Source organism: Bufo bufo, chromosome 2, assembly GCF_905171765.1.
Source record: "Bufo bufo chromosome 2, aBufBuf1.1, whole genome shotgun sequence".
NCBI classification, from domain to species: domain Eukaryota; kingdom Metazoa; phylum Chordata; class Amphibia; order Anura; family Bufonidae; genus Bufo; species Bufo bufo.
In genome coordinates, this window is record NC_053390.1 from 328872208 (window position 1) to 328896500 (window position 24293).

At 42.7% G+C, this 24293-nt stretch overlaps 1 protein-coding gene across 7 annotated transcripts in view; it reads left to right on the forward strand.

The window, feature by feature from the left end:
* The window catches only part of AGTPBP1 (ATP/GTP binding carboxypeptidase 1), a 197881-nt gene that overhangs the window by 161861 nt on the left and 11727 nt on the right, over positions 1-24293 (forward strand). For all 7 annotated transcript variants that reach the window (XM_040417016.1, XM_040417017.1, XM_040417015.1 and 4 more), the window contains one exon: positions 4343-4503. In XM_040417016.1, coding sequence (XP_040272950.1) covers positions 4343-4503 — 161 coding nt within the window. The remainder of the gene's footprint in view (positions 1-4342; positions 4504-24293) is intronic.

Here is a 24293-nt window from a genome sequence, read left to right on the forward strand (position 1 = left end):
TATATATATATATATATATATGCTATTTATGCATGAGTCTCTATATGTACATGTACTAATGGTCAGGTACTGGATGTGAGTTGGTTAGAAGAGTAGATCCAGTAGACTCTATATTGGTGGACTCTGGATATACTTTATATACATACATATTATTAGCCACATTGCTTAGCATCCAGGGAGGGCAGAAACGGAGGCGGCTGTGTGTGGTGGTGTCCTCTATGTCTTATTTGTAGTGTCTGTATCTTTATGTATAATTTCCATTGCTTTGTCATCTCTATGTTATCAGTAAACTATTTTTATATATAAGTATCTGCAAGGGTTGTATGTTACTCCTGGGCTGTATGAAGGACTGGAGGGGTGTGTAATAATACACAGAACAAGCTTGTTATATAGGAAGCAAAGACAACAGTCTAGGAATAGAATAAAAGGGACACAATACGGAGATAGACATAAATCTCCAATTTCCGATAAGCAAAACCTCCCTTCATTAGTTTTCTCCAAAAGGTCCAGGCCTGCCCAGGTTTATGTTACACTTTACATTATATGATTTTGCACTGTATATCCTCATGGTCAGTAAGTGGTTTTAGATTTGACAGAGACAAATTATTATCATGCCAACACATTGATTCCTTGATAATACTCGATGCGGTCATCTGATTGATGCATTGTCCTTCTCTTTTGAACAATCCGTCTTATAAATTAAAACCTACTTGTTTAAAACACCTGGATCAACAAGAAGTAGTAATAGGACATGTTGGCTTTATGTTTTTAGTAGAGAAATAACAGTATAGGCTCATAACTAGGCATAGGCCACCCAAGAAGTAAAAGTGGAAAAACAAAGATAACTATGCCATGGGAAGCTAATGGTACAAAACACAATCACTTTAGAGTAATTATTGTAACAATATCTGACCTCACAAAGGCCTATTTATTCTACCTTGATTCTTCCACGTGACAATTAATTTTCTTTAATGGTGCCATGTATATCATCTCTACAGTTCCATTCCAGCTTCTCTCTTTAGGGAGCTTCTATCAAGCCCTTTAAAAGTCCTATCTGATCTCTAAAACTCATTTGAAATGTTTTCTTGTTTTAATATGTGGGTAAAATAAGATGGTGTCCCATTTTTAGGACCCTTACCTTTTAGGGCTAATTCTGACAAGCAGCCCATGAATGGGCCAATTCACATGTCCGACTTTCTATATGGACAATAGGTCCATGCAAAAACATAATACTGCATGCACTATTGAGGTCTGAGATTTTCACACTAGGGAAAAAAACTGTTGCCATCTGTGTCTCTCACTCTAGAGCAGGGGTGCACAACCTTTTTTGGTCTGAGGGCCGCATTGTCACATCGCTCTATTTCAAGGGGCCGCAATGTACACAGGCCGATGTAAAGTGACTGGGGAGGAATGATCGCTATCACAGTCATTCCTCCTTCATTTAGTTACATTGACTATCAGTAGCACATCCCTGATCACACATAGAGGTGTGCGGCACGATTATACCGCCAGTTATCATGAGTCAGTGTCCCTATGAAGACGTTTTTCCAATAATTGACCTGAATATCTCGCTGCTGGCCCTGGAAAAATACTAACAGTGGCCCAGTTTTGTAGTCGGGTACAAATTGATGGAAGTCCGGGCCAGCAATACCATATTGTGGCACATTATACCGCCCCACAGTTCATCACACAATACTGCCCCCATGAGCACAAAATACATCCCCAAAAACTCTCACTGGCTGGCCGTGAGGAGGGCCCAGGCAGCACCCTGGGAAGTTTTCCTGTGAGATCTATGGCTAATCCATCCTGGCTTAAAGGAATTTCCCAGTAAAAATGAATTTTTAACATGTTCTGGCAGCATGGCCCCTTAAACCGAAGAGTTATACTTACCTGCTCCCGGCACTGATTACACCTGTCAGTGCCTGGCCATGGTCACATTTACCTCTGCAGCCAATCACTGGCTTCAGCGGTGATGTGGCCACAAGCAGCGTGTCACTGCTGCAGCCAGTCATTGACTGGAGCGGTGTATGCGACCATGGTCATGCACGGACAGGTGTAAAAGTGCAGGAACCAGAAGATGGGGGCAGGGAGGCAGCAGGGGCAGGGCGGAATGGAGCAGGTAAGTATGGATCTTCTGGTTCAGGGGCCACGCTGAAGGAACTTGTTCATAAATAAGTGATTTTCCTCACTGCAGAGGCCGTGCTCCCTGGTTATTACCGCCTCCTGCCAGTTACAGGCGCCCTGCAATAACCAGTAAGCACTTTCTCTTACTAGTGGGGAAAGCGCTTATTGGTTAACACTTTAATAACCAGGCCTGAAAAGACACTTTTTTTTTGTGTTTTTGTGCACCTGGTGGTTCGAACGGTTGTAACTTTTTTATGTGTTGGAACTACCAAAATAATTTTTGCAACAATTTCTGACTTGACAGATAGGGCCTTTATAATATTTTTTTTTTGTCTTACTGCACAAAACATTTTTAAAAAGTATTTTTTTTTTTTCAAACTATAGCTCCTTATTCTTTAAATATGCAAACTAACACCAAAACAAATTATTATAATTAGTTCCCTATTTTGTGTCGGTCGTTTTGTTATATTTATATGTATAGTTAGTTTCACATGAATGGGGCGATAATGGCAACGGTTTTGGTTGGTGTGGGTGTTTTTTCTTTTATGTATTTTATAATTTTTCATCTTTTTTAACTTATATCCCCCAAGAGGTCATAAAAAGACCTTTGGGGGACACTGACACTTTTTGTGAATTTTTCACTATTTCTTTTTTATTTATTACTTTTATTTGTATTTTAATAATATTTTATTGTATTCTTTTTTTATAATTGGTTTATTACTTATTATTTAAATATATTTTTGCCACATAATATCTCCCCCAAGAGGTCACAAAAAGACTGTTGGGGGACAATGAACACTCTACTATTTTGCACTTTTTTTTCTTCTTTTATTTGTATTTTATTATTTTTTAATTTTTTATTTTCAATATTTTTTTAAAATATATTTTTGCCACATAATGACAAGGGATCATAAAAAGACTGTTAGGGGGCAGTGAACACTCTTTTACTTAGCAATTTTTCCTTTTATTTTATTCCTTTTATTTGTATTGTATTTTTTTTTATAATTTTCTATTTTTTTGCCACATCATATTTTATTTTATTTTTTATTTTTTTAGTGATTTATTATATTTTTTAAATATTTTTTTAACTTATTAAATATATTTTTTCCACATTAAATATATTTTTTCCTTTTGGGGACACAGACTTTTTTTTTGCATTATTTCCACTGTAACTGGGGCATCCAAAGGAGCCCCAGTTACAGGGGAAACCAGCCTGCGGTGGGGGCATTGTACAGAGGCATAGCTGATCAGGTCTCCTAACCCTGCAGCTCAGCGCTCCTCTGCCCCCAAGCTGGGTCCACCCTACATAGCGCTCACCTGTGTGAGGAGAAGACAGAAGCGCTGATAACTGCTTCTGCCTTCTCCTCGGCTCCCCCGCTGTCACTGACAGCCGACGACCCGTCCTGCTCCTGCTACAGTGCAGGGGCAGGAGCTGTAATGATCCATTGCGCGGCGCTGCGGGCAGAAACACAGCTGATTTTACGATCAGCTGTGTTTCTGTCCAGGAGGACGGGGGCCGCAAATCTTGGCTCTGGGGGCCGCATGCGGGCCGCAGGTTGTGCACCCCTGCTCCAGAGGATCTGGCATATTCAGACATTACATGGACTTTCTATTGATACAAATGGACATGTGTAATACCTCATTTCTCCTGTAATGGTGCTGCAGGGAAATTGAACAGTCACTACAAAGTTCTCCCACGGATTACAGCTGATGGCTAACCTTCTCAGACATTACTATATGCTTGCGGACACTTTGTTGGGTGTGCCTCATTCATTTTATACTAAATCGAGAGGTTTTCCTGCCCTGTATAGAAAGCCTAGGGGTGCTTTCTTCTGTAAGCACCTATTCTGATGTCCAGATCATGTCCTTCTACAAAACATTTAAGTTTAAAATATTACTGCCATATGTAATTAAAGATCAGTTCTCCCTTTTAGAAGTTGGTCACTTCTTTTAGACATGGAAATGATCTCTGTAAGTTTTTTGAGGTCCCATGAAATGGAGCCAATTCTGATTCTCTGTGAAATTTTAAAAACATGACCTCATGTATTTGGCTGGAGGGAGTCCTCCTTTAATTGTTTTCCGCTTTAGAGTATTTTTAATTTGGTTGGTAAACTGTATCTGAGTTACTAGATCAATAGCTTAAGAAGTGATTTATTAACTGTTACAGATTATCTGTTTTCCATGTAGTTGAAGTGAAACACATTTCTTTTTGCCCTAGGGTTTACAGATCGGGACAAAGGAGCTTGAAGAGATGGGTGCCAAATTCTGCATAGGATTACTTCGCTTAAAAAGGCTGACCTCTCCCATGGAATTCAGCCTGCCTCCAAGCCTCCTGGATATCGAGAGTGATCTGATCGAGTCCAGCTGCAAGGTTGCAAGGTAATGTAATTTATTTTTATGGTTGACTGTCAAAATATTTGACTTTGTTCAAGTATAGTGTGTTTCCTTCTATTGTCAGTGTGCAGTGACCTGCCGTACTTTTTAGATGACAAATTCACCTGCTTGACCTAGAGCTTTTCGCTTCATGGCTCTGATAAAAAAAATATGTCATAAGTCTGCGTAGAATTTAGGGATAACACTGAATTTATCTATTTCTAAAACAATTTGCTTTGTAAATGGTATCTAAGAAGGATTAATGATACCTTTTAAAGCCACAAGTAGCCTATGTGCCTTTATGGTTACTCAGTTTAGAGCAGGAAGGGCATCTGAAGGCTCAAAACTTAAAGAGCAATTTTCCTCTCATAGTCCATTTGAACAAAAAATACACCTTAAAGGGGTTGTCCAGCCGATAATATTGATGACTATAGTCAGGATAGGTCAGACTCCCGGCACCCCTGCTGTTTGAAGAGCAGGCAGGGCTCCATGCTAGTGCAGCTTTCTCTTCATTACACTGCACTTTGTCTCAGAAGTGCAGTGTAATGCAAGTACCGGCTCTATTCACTTGAAGTGAATGTAGTGTAATAACAAGGAAGTGGTGTTCACATGGAGCGCCGCCTCCTAGTCAAACAGCTGATCGGCAGGGGTGCTGGGTGTTGGACCCCCGCCAATCGGATATTGATTACCTATCCTGACAAAACCCAAACCAAACCCTTTAATGTAATGTAATTGACATGTATATAGGTATGTTCACTACAAATGAACTGGCTCTTAATTTATTATTTCCAAGAAATGTACAATGGACCAGGAGGCATTGTTTGCTTGAGATAATAATGGTGGAAACGATGGAAATATTAACAAAGATCCAGAGAAACTATAAAGCTGCTTTATAGGGTCAGGATTTTTTCCCCATAATGCAAAATTGATTACAGTTTGCCAGAGGGTTTTTGACCTTCCCTGGAATAAACAGTTGGACCAAGATTAGACAAACTTTTTTTCAACACATTTAGCAGAGGATTTCCTCTTTTCTATTATTTTTAGCATGAGCCTAGTTCATTTTTGTGCTGACTGCTATTTCATTAGGCTTCCAGTGTTATTGATGGACATCATGCAAAAAATAAATAAATAAAAAGGTTCTGTAGTTTTCAGCAGGGAGATATGCAAAGACCATTATCCTACTGTCTTGGTGTAAAAAAATCCCTATCTTAAACTCTTTAACTGCCACTGACCAATATACACTGATGAGCAAAAGGATAACAATGTTTTGAACTTTTGACTTTCAGGCTCCATATCTCACCATCCACTACAGCTTCAAACTTGAGACTACCATAATTTTATAGAAAATCATCTTGGCTATCTCTACTATGAATTGAACTATTTAGCATACAATTAGTTATGCAGATTCTTGTCATGTAACTGCATTGTTACTGTTTTGCTCTTGGTGGTGGAACAATCTTTTTATTTTTGTTTACTACAAATTGCAACCTGTTTTCACATTCCCTAATAGCTCAGTGTATTATTAGGTTGATTTCCAAGCGAAAGGTCACTGATTCCAATCCAGGAGCAGCCATCAAGAAGATTTCCCAAGAAAAGAGAAACAGCATCATCCAGCTCATCGATAGTGGTAACATGGCCAAGAAAATTGCCAAACTGCATCATGTGAGTGCCATGACAGTTGGAAGAATACAAAATGAAGTCCGTCCATCCATTCCAAAGCCAAGAGGTGGACATCCAGGAAAAATATCGGAGTCATCAAGTCGGCTCAGCACAAGGTCTAACATTTCTGGTGCAACAGACATGGCAGTGGAGGTGGCTCACATGCTTTGTAATAATGAGATCACAGACGTCCATGCAAGTACTGTGAAACCTGCATTTCACAAGTCTGGAATGGTAGCTCGAAAAAAGGTGAAGCCTCAACTTCAATATCGTCATAAGAAGCATCGGTGGACAGTAGAAAATTGGAAACAGGTGATTTGGAGCTCTGGGCTCTGGGTGAAAATGGGTCTGGAAGAAACCAGGGAAAAGGGGGCTAATGGATCGAGAAATTGAAGACTGTCAAGTTCGGTGGAGGAAGCCTGATGATATGGGGTTGTTTCACAGCCAAATGCGTTGGATACTTGACCAGGATCGATGGTGTTCTCAATGCTGAGCTACAGTATATGTGAGTATCCTACATGATGAGTTACTTCGTACACTTGGGTACTATAAATATGAAAAGGTCGACATAGTGTCCCAGCAGGACAATGACCCAAAGCATACGTCAAGATTGGCGAAGAAATGGTTAAATGACAATGAAGTAGAGTTGCTGGATTGGCCCCCACAGTCCCCAGACCTCAACCCAATCGAACACTTGTGGGTAGAGTTGAAGAAAAAGCTGTATTCGTACCCAAGTGAGTCGTAACAACAGTGGGAATGTGTAGAAGAGACCTGGGAATAGATTTTGGTCGAGACATGCTTGGATCTTGTCGAGAGCATGCCTAGAAGGATTCAGGCAGTGTTGAAAGCCAAAGAGGGATTTACAAAATACTAACAAAATAATAAAAATAAAAATATTTTTTTTTTTATCAAAACGGTAACATTGCAGTTACATGACAATAATCTGCATAACTAATAATATGCTAATTAGTTTCAAGTCTAATTTATGTATGAGATAGCCAAGATGATTGTCTACACTGAACAAAAATATATATGCAACACTTTCGGTTTTGCTCCCATTTGCATGAGCTGAACTGAAAGATCTGAAACATTTTCTACATACACAAAAGACCCATTACTCTCAAATATTGTTCACGAATCTGTCTAAATCTGTGTTAGTGAGCACTTCTCCTTTGCCGAGATAATCCATCCCACCTCACAGGTGTGGCATATCAAGGTGCTGATTAGACAGCATGAATATTGCACAGGTGTGCCTTAGACTGCCCCCAATTAAAGGCCACTCTGAAATGTGCAGTTTGATCACACAGCACAAAGTCACAAATGTTGCAACGTTTGAGGGAGCGTGCAATTGGCATGCTGACTGCAGGAATGTCTACCAGAGCTGTTGCCCGTACAATGAATGTTCATGTCATTACCATAAGCCGTCTCCAAAGGCGTTTCAGAGAATTTGGCAGTACATCCAACCGGCCTCACAACCGCAAACCATGTGTAACAACACCAGCCCAGGACCTCCACATCGAGCATGTTCACCCCCATGATCGTCTGAGAGCAGCCAGCCGGACAGCTGCAGCAACAATCGGTTTGCATAACAAAAGAATTTATGCACAAACTGTCAGAAACTGTCTCAGGGAAGCTCATCTGTATGCTCATCGTCCTCATCGGAGTCTGAACCTGACTGCAGTTCGTCATCGTAACCGACTTGAGTGGGCAAATGCTCACATTCGATAGCATCTGACACGTTGGAGAGGAGTTCTGTTCATGGATGAGTCCTGGTATTCTGTTCAGGGCAGATGGCAGACAGCGTGTGCATCGTGTGGGTGGGTGGTTTGCTGACGTCAACGTTGCTGATCGAGTGGCCCATGGTGGCAGTGGGGTTATGGTATGGGCAGGCGTATGTCATGGACAACTAACACAGGTACATTTTATTGATGGCATTTTGAATGCACAGAGATACCATGATGAGATCCTGAGGCCCATTCATCCACGACCATCACCTCATGTTGCAGCATGATAATGTACGACTCCATATTGCAAGGATCTGTACACAATTCCTGGAAGCTGAAAACATCCCAGTTCTTGCATGGCCAGCATACTCACCGGACATGTCACCCATTGAGCATATTTGGGATGCTCTGGATCGGCGTATAGGACAACGTGTTCCAGTTCCTGCCAATATTCTGCTACTTTGCACAGCTATTAAAGAGGAGTGGACCAACATTCCACAGGCCACAATCAACAACCTGATCAACTCTACGCGACGGACATGTGTTGCACTGCGTGGCAAATGGTGGCCACACCAGATACTGACTGGTTTTCTTGCACCCCCCCAGTAAGGCAAAGCTGTGCACATTTCAGAGTGGTCTTTTATTGTGGGCAGTCTAAGGCACACCTGTGCAATATTCATCCTGTCTAACCAGCACCTTGATATAACACACCTGAGAGGTGGGATGGATTATCTCGGCAAAGGAGAAGTGCTCACTAACACAGATGTAGACAGATTTGTGAACAATATTTGAGAGTAATGGGTCTTTTGTGTATGTAGAAAATGTTCTTTGAGTTCAGCTCATACAAAATGGGAGCAAAACCGAAAGTGTTGCGTTTATATTTTTGTTCAGTGTATAAAATAATAGTAGCCTCACGTTCGAAGCTGTAGTGGACGGTGAGATATGGAGTCTGAAAGTCAAAAGTTTTAAACATTGTTCCCCTTTTGCTTGACTATTCACTGCTGGCAGGTGCTTATTCTCAGTCAACAATGGGTATATTCATCACTAGAATCTTGTAGGTAATCCCCAGTGTACCCAGGAAAAAGTGACTGAAGCACACATGCCATGGTCAGTAGTAAGCATCCAAGTTGTTTGAAAAAGGTGAGGGGGCTCAATCTGGCATCCCTTTAGCTTCCTTTGGCGAAAAAGTTCTCCCCCTAAGAAAAAAATGTAAAAAAGGCAAACCATTTATTGTCTAAAATTATTTTACTGTTTAAAAATAGTGAACAATAAAAAATTAGATATATGTCACCTACTCGAACAGTAAAGATAACAAGAAAAAATATTGGTAGCTTTGCTGTGTTTCTCCCTTTCTCCTCCAAAATATAGAAGTTACAGTAAACAATAAATGTTATGTACCTAAAAATGGTAATATACAACTACGTCAGCATAAAAATGTTATGGTTATTGGAATACAGCAATAGAAATTAATACAGGAGTTCATACAGGAGATAATTCCATTTACTTATGGCACATTTATGGAAACCTATAGCTGTGTTACCCACAAGCAAATCTTATTTTTGGTCTTACTGTACATGTACTTTGTGTAGGTATGAACTACAACTTAAAGGGGTTGTCCAGGATTTTAATATTGATGGCCTATCCTTAGAATAAGCTATCAGTATCTGATCATTGGGAGTCCCACACCCTACACCCCCTCAGATCAACTATTTCAGAGTAGCTCTGGTGCTAGAAGTTGGCTGCTGAACTACACAGCTCCCACTATTGTGTGACTTCAATGGGAGAAGCTCTGCAGTAACTGACTCTGTCCACTACACAATGCAAGGGTTGCGTAGTTCTGGTGCCAACGTCCAGTGCTGGAGCTACTCTGAAATAGCTGATTGGTGGGGGTGCAGGTTGTCAGATACCTAAAGATCAGATATTGTTTGAATATCTTAAGGATAGTCCATTAATATGTCTCACTGAAGCCGGCCATAATGCAAGATATCAAAGTACATCTATTTATAACCTAAAACCAAGGCTTTTGTATGGTAACTGCAGTATAATAGAAGAAAATGAATGTTATCCAATTATCCATTGCTTCATTATATTATAGCATTCTATGGTTTCACTTTACACGACTCTAAGTAATCTATGATGGTTACATTGATTCCCAATTGCGAAGAGTATAATTGATCGTGAGTAAGCACCAAACACAGCACTTGAATTATTGATATGTTGCTGATTTTATTTTGTTACTTTAATCCCAACTAATACTTTCTAAAATGGTGAAATCATTAGACCAGCAGAGAACATTAGTCGTACAGGGAACATTAGTCTTCCTGTTGCTCTCTTTCTGTATTAAGTTATATGTTCTGGGGCTTTTCAGGACACAATGAAGTTTTTGCCCTATCCCATGTGATTCCAGCTTAGTGAGGTTATTTAGAACTATATAGAATACATTTCATATTGTAGGGAAATACGTGGAAAGTTCTATGTATGTCTATTAAAAGAATTGTGCACAGGAGCTCTACTCCTGAGAACCTTAAATTCATAATCCATAAAAATATATTTTCCCAGGTACAACATATGTTTATTCGTTGCGCAGCTAGCCAGCTTTAGTATAATACTTTTAGCACTTACTGAATTTCCTATAGTGTTATTGAATGACCTGTATTTTATAGCAATTGAAATGAGAGAGTGAAATGTATTCCTTTTTTTTTTATTAGTTTTTACATTTTATTTTATGTACATGATTATGGAGACATCCATCTTGCTTCAGTTGCCCTTAAAAGGCATGATTAAAATGTATCCCCTGTCCATAGGTTCAGGGATATTACTGCTGGAAGGAATTGGGGGTCTCATTCACTTCTTATGAGGAAGCGGCAGGTTGAGCTTAGGCCTGGCTGCTCAGTTTATTCTGTGAGACTGCCAGACCCAAGTACAGTACTCGTCAATATCCGGCAGTCCCATAGATAATAAATCGAACATTAGGATGCACGCTTGACTTGCTGATACATCTGGACAGGAGAGTGGGCCACCTGCTTTTCAGGATTGGCTGTGTGGCCTGTGGAAATTTCATTGTGCAATGAAGGGGAGTAGATAAGTTGTGACCATTGTGACAACCTCCTGCCAATCCCGTCTTACTATGCCACAGTTGCCATACAGGTCTCGTCCACTAGAGACTTCTGGAGGCGAATCCACTATGAGCACAGTAGACGTTTAAGATTGGTTGATGTGCCCATGATGCAATCTCGATTGTATGTACAGGGTGGGCCATTTATATGGATACACCTTAATAAAATGGGAATGGTTGGTGATATTAACTTCCTGATTGTGGCACATTAGTATATGTGAGGGGGGAAACTTTTCAAGATGGGTGGTGACCATGGTGGCCATTTTGAAGTTGGCCATTTTGAATCCAACTTTTGTTTTTTCAATAGGAAGAGGGTCATGTGACACATCAAACTTATTGGGAATTTCACAAGAAAAACAATGGTGTCTCGTATCTTCACAGCATAGACAATTGCCTTCAGATGACCCCAAAGATAAAAGTTTAAGGGGGTCAGATCGGGAGACCTTGGGGGCCATTCAACTGGCCCACGACGACCAATCCACTTTCCAGGAAACTGTTCATCTAGGAATGCTCGGACCTGACACCCATAATGTGGTGGTGCACCATCTTGCTGGAAAAACTCAGGGAATGTGCCAGCTTCAGTGCATAAAGAGGGAAACACATCATCATGTAGCAATTTTGCATATCCAGTGACCCCCTTAGACTTTTATCTTTGGGGTCATCTGAAGGCAATTGTCTAAGCTGTGAAGATACGAGATGTGCAGCACCTGAAACTACGGATACTGGAAGCCTGTGCTAGCATTTCTCCTGCGGTGTTGCTATCAGTGTGTGAAGAGTGGGAGAATAGGGTTGCATTGACAATCCAACACAATGGGCAGCACATTGAACACATTTTATTAGTGGTCAGAAACTTGTAAATAACTCATGAAAGAATAAAGTTACGTTAAAACCAAAAACAAAAGTTGGATTTAAAATGGCCAACTTCAAAATGGCCGCCATGGTCACCACCCATCTTGAAAAGTTTCCCCTTTCACATATACTAATGTGCCACAAACAGGAAGTTAATATCACCAACCATTCCCATTTTATTAAGGTGTATCCATATAAATGGCCCACCCTGTACAATCGGTAAAATAAAATAATTGATTTTGCGCTGGAAATCTAATTAATTTGCTGCCACCACTCTTCGTATTGAATCGGGCGAAGAGACCCCGGCTAGCTAGTCCTAAAGGGAAGAAACGGTTATTTGCAACCTAACTAACCAATTAACAATTTATAAAAATAAGACAATGCTGTAGTATGTCTCTTGTGAGGACAGAGTTTTTAGCATAGACCAGATAATCCGGTAACAAGGGCAAAACTGTAACAATTAAATCGTTAGTTTTATTCTACAAACTATAAACAAAAAATATATACATTAAAACTGACAGATAAATATACCTGCCATTAGAACAGATTGGTTGGATAGAAATAGATAAGAGGTGGAAGGGAATAGAATGTCTGTAAGTTCCGAATTACCGTGGTAAAGTCTAGTAAAAGATAAAGTCTTTGTAAGGAATAATCCAAGATGGCGGGGTGCCCGTGTCCAGCGGGTGGTCGTGATGTTAGTCGACGTCAGATGGTAGATGAAGGACAATTTTGCGCATCATTTGATATCTATTATGACTGGAAGGCAATACAGTGTGCCTGAGAACCGTCATATCTCAGAGAGGGAATTTCCGATTTGTTTGCGGATTTCCATGAAGGTGTGTTAGAATAACCCGAACAACCTCTGAAGAGATGGTTCTTTTCATATTTCCCTAACCCATGAAATATGAGGAAAATATGGTAAAAATATGAAGTCTATAGATTGGAGGTGACTTTCAGGTCATCTTCCTTCTTGTACCAACCAGCTGTGTGATACGGATCTGTCCGTTTCTTCTGAAGTTCGCTGCCCAGGCTAAAGGTGTGAGACCTCCTGCGATGCAGGAGCCACACAGACTGGGAAGATGCACTTTTTATGAGGTTTTGTCATGATGATATCAGAGTGATGGATGTATAACCTGGCAGGGGGTGCTCCTCTGTCCAGGAAGATTCTTTTGGCACGGAGGTGCTAATTGACTCTGATCTGTGAGCTGTGCTAGCAAGGTAAATTACTTCTGGGTTGAAAAAAATATATAGATTTTAACTCTTTGTGTGCAGGAGAGGGCTCTTGTGATTTTTTTTTTTTGTGATTTTAAAACCGGACGCATTCACGATTTCTTCGTATTGCTGAGATCGCGAAGCGTCACAACCATCACCTATTGTGAATGGTGGATTCTGTCTTATTTATACAGAGGTGATAGATTCCATTGTAAGCCTGCCTATGATGAGATGACGTGATGAGAAGAGTGATCTCTGCAGAACAGGAATGGTCAGATTATTAGGTTTAGTGGTCAGTGCAGAAAACAGCAGGATTATTTTTTTTAAATATGGATAGTGGCATATAAAATATAAAATAAAAAATAACATCACAAACAATTATAAAAACATAAATACTTGATATAAAAAAATAGCTCATTTTCTGATTACACATTCCTTTATCATACCTTGGTGCAGTTTGCAACCCAGCAACATGAAACTGTATATCCAGCGTATTCTTAGCTCCTCACGAGGTCTGGCAAGCTGTCCAGAGTATCCTTGTGTCATCGGTGGGAGTGTGACCTCTGGGACTCCACCAATCAACAAAAAAAGTGACAACTCCTCCACTGCAATGCCTGACACAGAGATACCGTATTTTTCGCCCCATAAGACGCACTTTTTCTCCCCCCAAAATGGGGGGAAAATGCCCCTGCGTCTTATGGGGCGAATGCTGACAGTTTTACATCGCAAGCTGCGATGTACGAGCGAGCGGGGAGGAACTGGGAGGAGGAGCTGGGGGCCGGCAATAGCGGTGGGGCGGTGCATTCACTGTACTATAGCCCCGCCGCTCCAGTGCTGCACTATTCAAATATAAAATGTCTTATTCAATTAAAAGTGATTAAACATGCCCCCCCCCCACTCCTAATATTACCGTACATTCTAACACCTTCTGTAGAACGCAGGCAGGCCGGGCGGGGGGCAGCGTAACTCCCTGATGTCACGTGCCTGCACGGCCTACCTTATGAATGAAGCAGGCGGCGCAGGCAAGTGACGTCAGTGAGTGACGCACCGGCTGCCCGGCCTGCCTGGGTTGTTCAGAAGCTGTTAGGATGTACGGTAATATTAGGAATGAGGCGGCATGTTTAATCACTTTTAATTGAATAAGACATTTTATATTTGTATACTGGAGCGGCGGGGGGGGGGGGGATCTGTGGATGACAGTTTTATGGGGAACATCCGTGGATGGGTCAGTTAAGGGGTGGGGGATCTGTGGATGGCACTGTTATGGGCTGGGGGGGTCTGTGGATGGCACTGTTATGGGGTGGGGGGTCTGTGGATGGCACATATATAACAGTGCCACCCACAGATACCCCATAACAGTGCCACCCACAGATCCCTCCTGTAACAGTGCCAGCCACAGATCCCCCTGTAACAGTGCAAGCCACAGATCCCCCCCATAACAGTGTCGGTCATCCACAGATCCCCCCATAACAGTGTCCGTCATCTACAGATCCCCCCCATAACAGTGTCGGTCATCCACAGATCCCCCCATAACAGTGTCGGTCATCCACAGATCCCCCCCATAACAGTGTCGGTCATCCACAGATCCCCCCATAACAGTGTCGGTCATCCACAGATCCCCCCATAACAGTGCGTCATCCACAGATCCCCCATAACAGTGCGTCATCCACAGATCCCCCCATAACAGTGTCCGTCATCCACAGATCCCCCCATAACAGTGTCCGTCATCCACAGATCCCCCCATAACAGTGCGTCATCCACAGATCCCCCCATAACAGTGTCCGTCATCCACAGATCCCCCCCATAACAGTGTCGGTCATCCACAGATCCCCCCATAACAGTGTCGGTCATCCACAGATCCCCCCATAACAGTGCGTCATCCACAGATCCCCCATAACAGTGCGTCATCCACAGATCCCCCCATAACAGTGTCCGTCATCCACAGATCCCCCCATAACAGTGTCCGTCATCCACAGATCCCCCCATAACAGTGCGTCATCCACAGATCCCCCCATAACAGTGTCCGTCATCTACAGATCCCCCCCATAACAGTGTCGGTCATCCACAGATCCCCCCATAACAGTGTGTCATCCACAGATCCCCCATAACAGTGCATCATCCACAGATCCCCCCATAACAGTGTCCTTCACAGATCCCCAGTAATAGTGCCATTCACAGACCACCATTAGATTTAACCTTTTGGTTAAAAATTTTTTTTTTTCTTATTTTCCTCCCTAAAAACCTAGGTGCGTCTTATGGGCCGGTGCATCTTATAGGGCGAAAAATACGGTATTCCTATGTGGCCGTTTCTGGTACTGCAGCTCAAACCTATTGACATGAATGAGGCTGAGCTGCAGTACCATACACAGTTTCATGGATGAGAGGACAGCAGTGGAAGGAACTGTATTCATCAGAAAATGCCATGGCCTCTCTCTTTAGAGGGAGTCAGACCCCTAACTATCACAAATAGATGCTTTATCCTAATATATCATTTAAGGGAAAGCTCCTAGTTATACAGTACGTAGTTACATAGATAGATTGTACAGTTGGAAAAAAATATGTCCTCAACAGATATATTGTGCTTTTGTGTAATGCAAACCTGATGAAGGTAAAAATAAGAAGTATTCTGAATCTGCTCAATACCCTTTCCTGCATTTTACATTTTAACCCCTTAATGACCGGGCAATTTGTATAGATTTTCTTGCATTTTAATGCTCGTTAGCGATTATTGGCAAAGGTGCCGCTGATTACTCAATGAACATATTGCTTGTTCATCAGGAATATCATCTTTTCTGTGGTCACCAAAATCATCATTTGCCGGGCAGCAGAGCATGCCGTCTATTCACGCTCTACTGCAGGAAAACAATGATTCTGTATGGGGATTAGCGATCACTCCTCCCTATACTGTGGAGGAGATCACTGCCTGTAAATGTAGCGGTCTCCTTCGCTGACGAAAAGGCGGTTGCTGGGAAGGAACGCTTCCGCCTTTAGACATGGGTAACTATGGGCTGGCTATTTCAGTGTAGTTTTCACAACCCTCCGCATACAGCTGAGAACAATGGTGCGTCACGTGTCCTTAGTCAGCACTTTTCATGTAGCTGTCCAGTGGCATCGACAAATGGTGGGGTTTTATTCTACCCCCAAGACACCGGTCAGCATTTCCTTCTCGTCTGTTCAGTGTCTCCGACACAGATGTGAATGATATTGCTGTTATGAAAAGAAGCCAGCCAGCGCAGTGAAATTATAGCATGGAGGGGTGCGTGCGGGAATTGATCACCGCAGCAGCTCTCCGCCGTTTTTAAGAGAGAATGAATTTATGTGCATGCTGTCCCTTTGAAACTCCAGAAGTATAAAACAGCTGCCTTGTTTGTAACTATGCCAATTCCCCATTACGCTTTATGCTGCTAAGTGTTGGATAGCATGCAGATAGGGAGAATAATTAATGCACAGATTGCACTGTTGTCACTCCGCCACGCAGCTCTGTTTAAAAGGTAGAACCATATTGTAGGTTAAACACACAGACTAATGCCTGATGAAGTGATTACAACTCTATTTATTATAATGCATCTCGGATTACTACCTTAACAAAGAGCCATTTTAAAAAGGAATGGTGCTTTTCATTTCTAACAGCACGCTGAACTCGAGATCTACATTTGTAGTTGTAGATTGGCTGGTATACTTCTTCACCTGTATTTACTCATTAAAACCAGATGGTGAAACATATTACTGTTTTCTAATCAGTTTTTATTTTCTGATTGTAGATTTTTTATTTTTTATTGTATTGTCTGTACATGTTTATTAGGGCAGCCATCTTGCCTGAACTGCTGTTCACATGGACCATAGACACAAAAGACAGAGATGACTTCTTTGGGGGAGTTTTCTAAGCATGCTATCACTGCAGGAAGGAACATGATCCACCATTCACAATTGGTGATGTCACAGCTGGGAGGGGGCGAAGGTGAGCTGTGACATCACCAATTGTGAATGGTGGATCATGTTCCTTCCTGCAGTGATAATGAGATGACTGCTGAAAAGGGATCTGTATAGAACAGGAGGTGTCAGTCTAGTATTAGGCTTAGTGGCCAGTGTGAGAAATTCAGGATTTTAAGATGTTTTAAAAATATAGAAAGTTAGCCTCTAGGTGTAATGGCAACGCCCCCCATTGTCCCTAGATACTAATTTGCATATATTAAAATATTTTCCTTATTAACGCAGGCACATATGAACATAGGACCAACACAGATGCCTTCAGCTGCCAAGCGCACATGTAACAGGTCAGCCGGCGTCATAGGTACAAATCTGCTGACAGATGCCCTTTAAAAATTATGTTTAACATAAAAACTTGATTTAAACAATAGGTCATTTCCAGATGACACATTTTCTTTAAATTGACCACATAAGGATTATTCGAAGGTGACATTTTAAGGTGGAAAAATAATTTGTTTAAATTGACAGGTTCCATACTAGTTATGCCTATAACATAAATTCATACTGATATTTTTCTTATAATATGTTAGATGCAATATGTTGCTGGTTTATAAGTAATGTGACCATCTTAAAGGGTTGTCCAATAAAATACACTGATTGCATGTTGCCAGGATATGATAGGATTTTATTTTGACCCCTGGGGCCACACAGATTTTTCGCACAGTGATGATTCTACCTGTGGCATTAAAACACAGCCCCTTTCAAGGGACAGAGCTGTCATGCGATTCCTATATAATGCTGGCTTGGGAGCATTTGTATAGAAGAAAATATGAACAGGATCGTGGGGAGCTCCGTGGTTTGTTTAGGTGTAGGTTTGCTTTGATTTATACTTTTATATTAAAGGGGTTCTGCAGTTTGTTTAAACTGATGATCTATCCTCTGGATAGATCATCAGCATCTGACTGGCGGGGGTCCGACACCCAGGAGAAGGCAGCGGCGCTCCAGCAGCGCTGCAGCCTTCTCACTGTTTACCGCAGGCCCAGTGACATCACAACTAGTATCACTGGCCTGGACGTGGCTAAGCTCCATTCATGTGAACAGAACTTAGCCACGCCCAGGCCAGTTGATATTAGTCGTGACGTCACTGGGCCTGCAGTAAACAGAAGGCCGCAGCGCTGCTATAGCGCCGCTACTTTCTCAAACAGCTGATCTGCGGGGGTCCCGGGTGTCGGACCCCCTCCGGTCAGGTGCTGATGATCTATCCAGAGGATAGATCATCAGTTTAAACAAACTGCAGAACCCCTTTAATATATAGCTCCAGCTTGTGTTCACATCTTGGGTACATTCAGATATGTAGCACCTCAGCTCCAGTCCTCCCTGCTGAGCTTTCTTTACTTGGCTGTAGCAGTGACATGTCATTTACCACTGCAGCCGATAACTGGACACAGTGGTGTATGACATGTGACCATTGAGTACTGGGATTAGCTAAACTGGTCCCGTGAGGTATGTGTGGATATATTGTAGAGGCTTTGTTATATGGTGTATATACAGCCAAATAAGCCTTTTTATTACAGTGCACTATGCCACCCTTCAGTGCTAGCAATATATAATGCATAAGAAGGTCCTCCTTAGAATCTGGGAACCTGATGTATTCGATGAGATCAGCGTTATGTGGCTGATTTCATTCTACAGCAAAGATAGCGGTCTGTAGGTCTTTCATCTTATATAAAAAAGCAAACAAACTGCAGAGTCGTATAGAATATCTTGAATCATTAAAACCAACAGAGGAGCTTTGTGGTGTAACCTTTAATCAGAAAGTGATTTAAGTCGACATTGGCAGAGCTTTTCCTTTGATATATTATGGTGGCCTCTTCCCACGAAAGCATCAATAAAATATATATTCTGTAATCACAAAGACAAAAGGCTTCTTCTTCTTCCATTCTTACCTTATTTACATTCTTTAAAGTAAAGCTCTAATCTATGATGACTGTGACTCATGCGATTTTCCTGTACAAGACCTCTTTTCCATCGAGCTGTCCACTGCTGGGCACAACTATTGGGGCAGATGTATGACGCTGTCTAAAGGAAAAACTGCATTTGATGCTCAAAGCAACTAACCACAGTACAACTTTGAAAAATCTAAGCTGAGCTGTGATTAGTTTTTTATGTTCACAGTTTTCATAAATCTGCCCCATTGTCCCCAGAAAAGATACAAGGCAAGGTGAGAGTGAGGTTGTAGGTCTCAAGCATCCAGCAGTCACGTCGACTCCTGCCATTGATCCTTAAAGGTAAATCGATTGTTGGGCAAGGAATCATGCTTGGCTAGCCTGTTTACTTCACTTTAAAGGGAATCGGTCACCAGTTTTATGCTGTCCTAACTAATGGCAGCACAGGGACAGACATACCATATGTGCCCAGCAGGAATGGGGGCCCTCTGTCTCTGGGATTTACATACTGATGACCTATCCTCAGGATAGGTCTTCAATATGAGATCGGCGAGGATCCGAATCCCAGCACCTCCGCCGATCAGCTGTTTGAGGAGGCCGAAGCGCTTCTGTGAGCGCCGCTGCCTCCTTACAGCTTGCCAAGCACAGTGCCATACATACACTTGAATGGGACTGAGATGCTCCTAGGCCATGTGGCCAATGAATGTTATGGCACATGGCCTAGGAAGAGGCCTAAGCACTCATGGGGTGCCATAGACTCTTTGTACAGCTGATCAGCAGGGGGTCCCGAAGGATAAGTCATCAATATGTAAATCCCCAGCTATAGGTCATCAATATTTAAATCCCGGAGACCCCCTTTAAAGCAATAAGCAGCACCCCACTGTCTATAAGCTTGGATGTAAGGGATTGAGCTATGAATTTCACAGCTCACAATTACTGGTGAATTATTGGAGAGACATATGGGTAGCTTTCTCAGATAAGGAGAATGCTCTCTGATTAGAGAGCAAAGGGCCCATATACTGTTCTTACATGGGGGCCCTCAGCTGTGTGTGTCTACCCCTGGGGAAGCATAAACTAGTGATATATATCCTCAGCTAAACACTGGATCACTGTCTTTTATTTATTGACCTCTTGTACCGGACAGCTCCAATGTACGCTAATGAGTCTTGATATTCATAAGCTCCTTTCTCTCCCCACCCAATGCTGCTGACTGCAATAGGGAAAAGGCTGTCAATCAGCTACAGGGGTGGGCGGAGTCAGGACTCATCGGCATGCACTGGAGCTGTTAGGAGTTGGGGCCTCATAAAACTGCTGAAAGATTCCATTTAAGAAAGCTCATAGGGTGAGGTTTCTGTCTAAAATACAGATCTATATTTTTGAATTAATCTCTAGATGAGTACATTGTGGCAAGCTCTGATATGGTGATACTATAACAGCTCCCCAGCTGTGTAAATGCTGTTGTAAATGCATAAGCCAGCATATTGGACATATGAGTAACAGTAAGGTTAGGGAATATCTGGAACATTGTCACTTTTGACCCCTCTGATCCTGAGAACAAAAGTTTACTTGGCTTTTTCCCTGTGCCACAGTCCTCAAGCCCAGGGGTGAACCTAGCCTCTCTGCTGCCTGAATTCTCAACCTAACCCCTTCCCTCCTAACATTACATATATCACTGCAGAACATACAGGCTAAGGTTACTTTCACATTAGCGTTTGGGGCTCCACTTGTGAGCTCCGTTTGAAGGGGCTCACAAGCGGCCCCGAACGCATCCGTACTGCCCTAATGGATTCTGAGTGGACGCGGATCCGCTCAGAATGCATCAGTCTGGCAGCGTTCAGCCTCCGCTCCGCTCAGCAGGCGGACACCTGAACGCTGCTTGCAGCGTTCGGGTGTCCGCCTGGCCGTGCGGAGGCACACGGATCCGTCCAGACTTATAATGTAAGTCAATGGGGACGGATCCGTTTGAAGTTGACACAATATGGTGCAATTTTCAAACGGATCCGTCCCCCATTGACTTTCAATGTGAAGTCTGGACGAATCCGTCTGAACTACTTTCACACTTAGAATTTTTTCTAAGTTATAATGCAGACGGATCCGTTCTGAATGGATCCAAACGTCTGCATTATAGGAGCGGATCCGTCTGTGCAGACACCAGACTGATCCGCTCTGAACGCAAGTGTGAAAGTAGCCTAATACAGCACCACATACCTCTTTCATCCAGTGACATCTCATTTGATGTAGACGTTCTCTTTCCTTATCTTCTACTTTCAGACCTTCAGACCAGACCACCATTTTTCAGCCATTTCTCGTCTCTGCGAAAATCTTAGTTTAATCATTTTCCATCATCCTCCCATCTTCTGGACAAATCATCCTACCAACCCCAATTCTGTGCCGCTGTTCTCCCCAATATTATACTTCAGAAACCGATAAACCTCCTGATAATACCAGTACCATGCAGATAGTGCCCTTCAATAATTATTGGCATGCAGTGTCCTAAAATAACTGCGCCCAGCAAATAGTGCCCCTGACACTAATAGTGTAAACATAACGTCCCCCAAAAATAATTGTGGTAAGCCGATACTGTGCCAGAATGCTCCCCACAGTAATGGTGCTCCCAAAAGTCCCACTAATGGTAATAATTCTCTGCTAGAGCACACATGGCAGTAACACTGCTCCTACAGTGCCCCCAACATGTCCCCACTGTGCCCCAGAAGTAATAATGCACCCATAGTGCCCATACTAGTGATCATGTTCCCAATAGACCACCAGTAGTAATAAAGCCCACCATAAGGCCCCAGTAGTAATAATTCTCCTTATAATGTGACAGTGCAAAGAATATCCCCTTTTAATGTCCCCAGATGAGCTAATGTCCCCCTAGTGCCCCATAATATACCAGTATAAAATGCCCCTATATAGTGCCCCAGTAGATGCCCTCAGTGTCCCCCATAATTTGCAAGTATAAAATACCCCTTCTTAGTGCCCCCGTAGATGACCCCATAGTACTTCTCTCCTTCTTCCCTATAGTACCCACCATAATGTGTCCCAGTATAAAATGCCCCTATACAGAGCCCCCCATATAAAATATCCCTTCTCAGTAGATGCCCCAATAGTGTTCCTCTTCCCCAATAGTGCACCCATATAAAGTACCCCTTCTTTGTGGCCTCAGTAGATGCCCCCCAAGAAATGTGCCAGGAAGAAGTGCCCTCATAGTGCCACCTAATAATGTGCCAGTAAAAAGTGCCTCCACAGTGCCCCCCAATAATGTGCCAGTAAGAAGTGCCCCCATAGATGCCCCCCAATAATGTGCCAGTGAAACGTGCCCCCATAGATGCCCCCCAATCATGTGCCAGTAAGAAGTTCCCCCCATTGATGCCCCCCAATCATGTGCCAGTAACAAATGCCCCCACAGTGCTTCTCTCCTGTATTGTACCAAAAAAAAATATAATAAATAAACTCACATACTTACCTCCATCAAGCTGCCAGAGATGTGATGCAGGCCTCTTGCGATGTCATCACTCTGCCTGCATCGGCCTCTGATAGGCTGCAGGCCTAGTGCCTGCAGCCTATCAGAGAAACGGGGAAGGAGGACGCCTCTCCGCTGCCTAACAGCATCCATCTGTATCGCTGTCCTGAGAACGGCGATACAGATTACTATGGAGATGAGCTCTTACACAATGGAGCGCTCCTTCCCCTGTGCCCTGCCGCCGCCACCCCCTTCTTTTCACCAGGGCCGCTCCACCTGAGGCGATTGCTCTACCTCGCCTAATTGGCGGTGCAGCCCTGCTCAAGCCCTCCTGTTGCGCAGGGAACTGAAACACCGTTTCATTTATGTGAATGGAGCTGTACATATCTTGTGATCCAGAAGATTTTGACATTGAGGGTTCTACTGATGGGACCACCACTGATTCCAAGAATAGGGGTCCTGAGTCCCTAGTCTGATTGGAATAATCATCACACATGTGCACTGTCCCTCCATTCTCTATATGAGATTGACAGAGATTGCCAAGTTCAATGCTTTCCTATCTCTGTCAGTCCCATAGAGAATAAATGGAGTGGCAGAATGCATGTCCTACTACAGGACTATTTAAGAATCAGGATCCCCATTGTTGTAATCATTGGGGGTCCCACGAGTGGGTCCACCAGCAATCAAAAACCTCTCACCTATCCTGTGGATAGTTGATAAATTATTATAGTAGGACAACCAGTGATGTGGCTCTTTCATTTTAAGAATCATGGAGGTCCTGGGGTCAGCTTTCCTTCCTGGCAATCGCCTTCTCGTTATTGGAGGAGACCGCTGCTAACTTCTCCACTGTATGGGGAGGAGCGATTGCTAATGCCATTGCTCGTTGTTTGCTGGCAGCAGATCGTGATTAGACAGCATGATTTACCACCGGCAAACCATGATTTTTAAGCATGCTTAAAAATCTCAATTGACCAATGAATGAGCGTGGCACTTTTAGGTCTGTATTACAGCGAGATCATCACTAAGGCTGGGTTCACACGAGCGTGTCCGGATGCAATGTGTTTTGCACGCGCGTGATAAAAAACCGACTGTGGTACCCAGACCCGAACTTCTTCACAGAAGTTCAGGTTTGGGTTAGTTGTAGTGTAGATTGTATTATTTTCCCTTATAACATGGTTATAAGGGAAAATAATAGCATTCTGAATACAGAATGCTTAGTAGGTGATCAATTGAGGGTAAAAAAAAATAAAAAAATTAACTCACCTCCTCCGCATAGTTCCCGGTCTCTTCTTTACTTCTTTAATGATGAACTACAGGCTCGGACCTTTGGTGACGTCAGATCACATGCTCCAATCACATGGTCCATCACCACGGTCCTTTAGCCGACAGCTCATCAGAAGAGACTGGGAACTACGCGATCAAGAGGAGAAGGTGAGTTAATTTGTTTATTTTTTTTTTAACCCCTCCAGCGCTATTTTACTAAGCAGTCTGTATTCAGAATGCTATTATTTTCCCTTATAACCATGTTATAAGGGAAAATAATACAGTGAATAGACTGTCACCTAGCAATCATGCGTGAAAATCGCACCGCATCCGCACTTGCTTGCGGATGCTTGCGATTTTCACGCAACCCCATTCACTTTTATGGGGCCTGCGTTGCGTTAAAAACGCAGAATATAGAGCATGCTGCGATTTTCACGCAACGCACAAGTGATGCGTGAAAATCATCGCTCATCTGAACAGCCCCATTGAAATGAATGGGTCCAGATTCAGTGCGGGTGCAATACGTTCACGTCACGCATCGCACCCGCGCGGAAATCTCGCCCGTGTGAACGCAGCTTAAGGAGTGTTTCTACAAATGCTCGTTATCAATGATCTGGCTGACCATCGGCGGGTCTAAT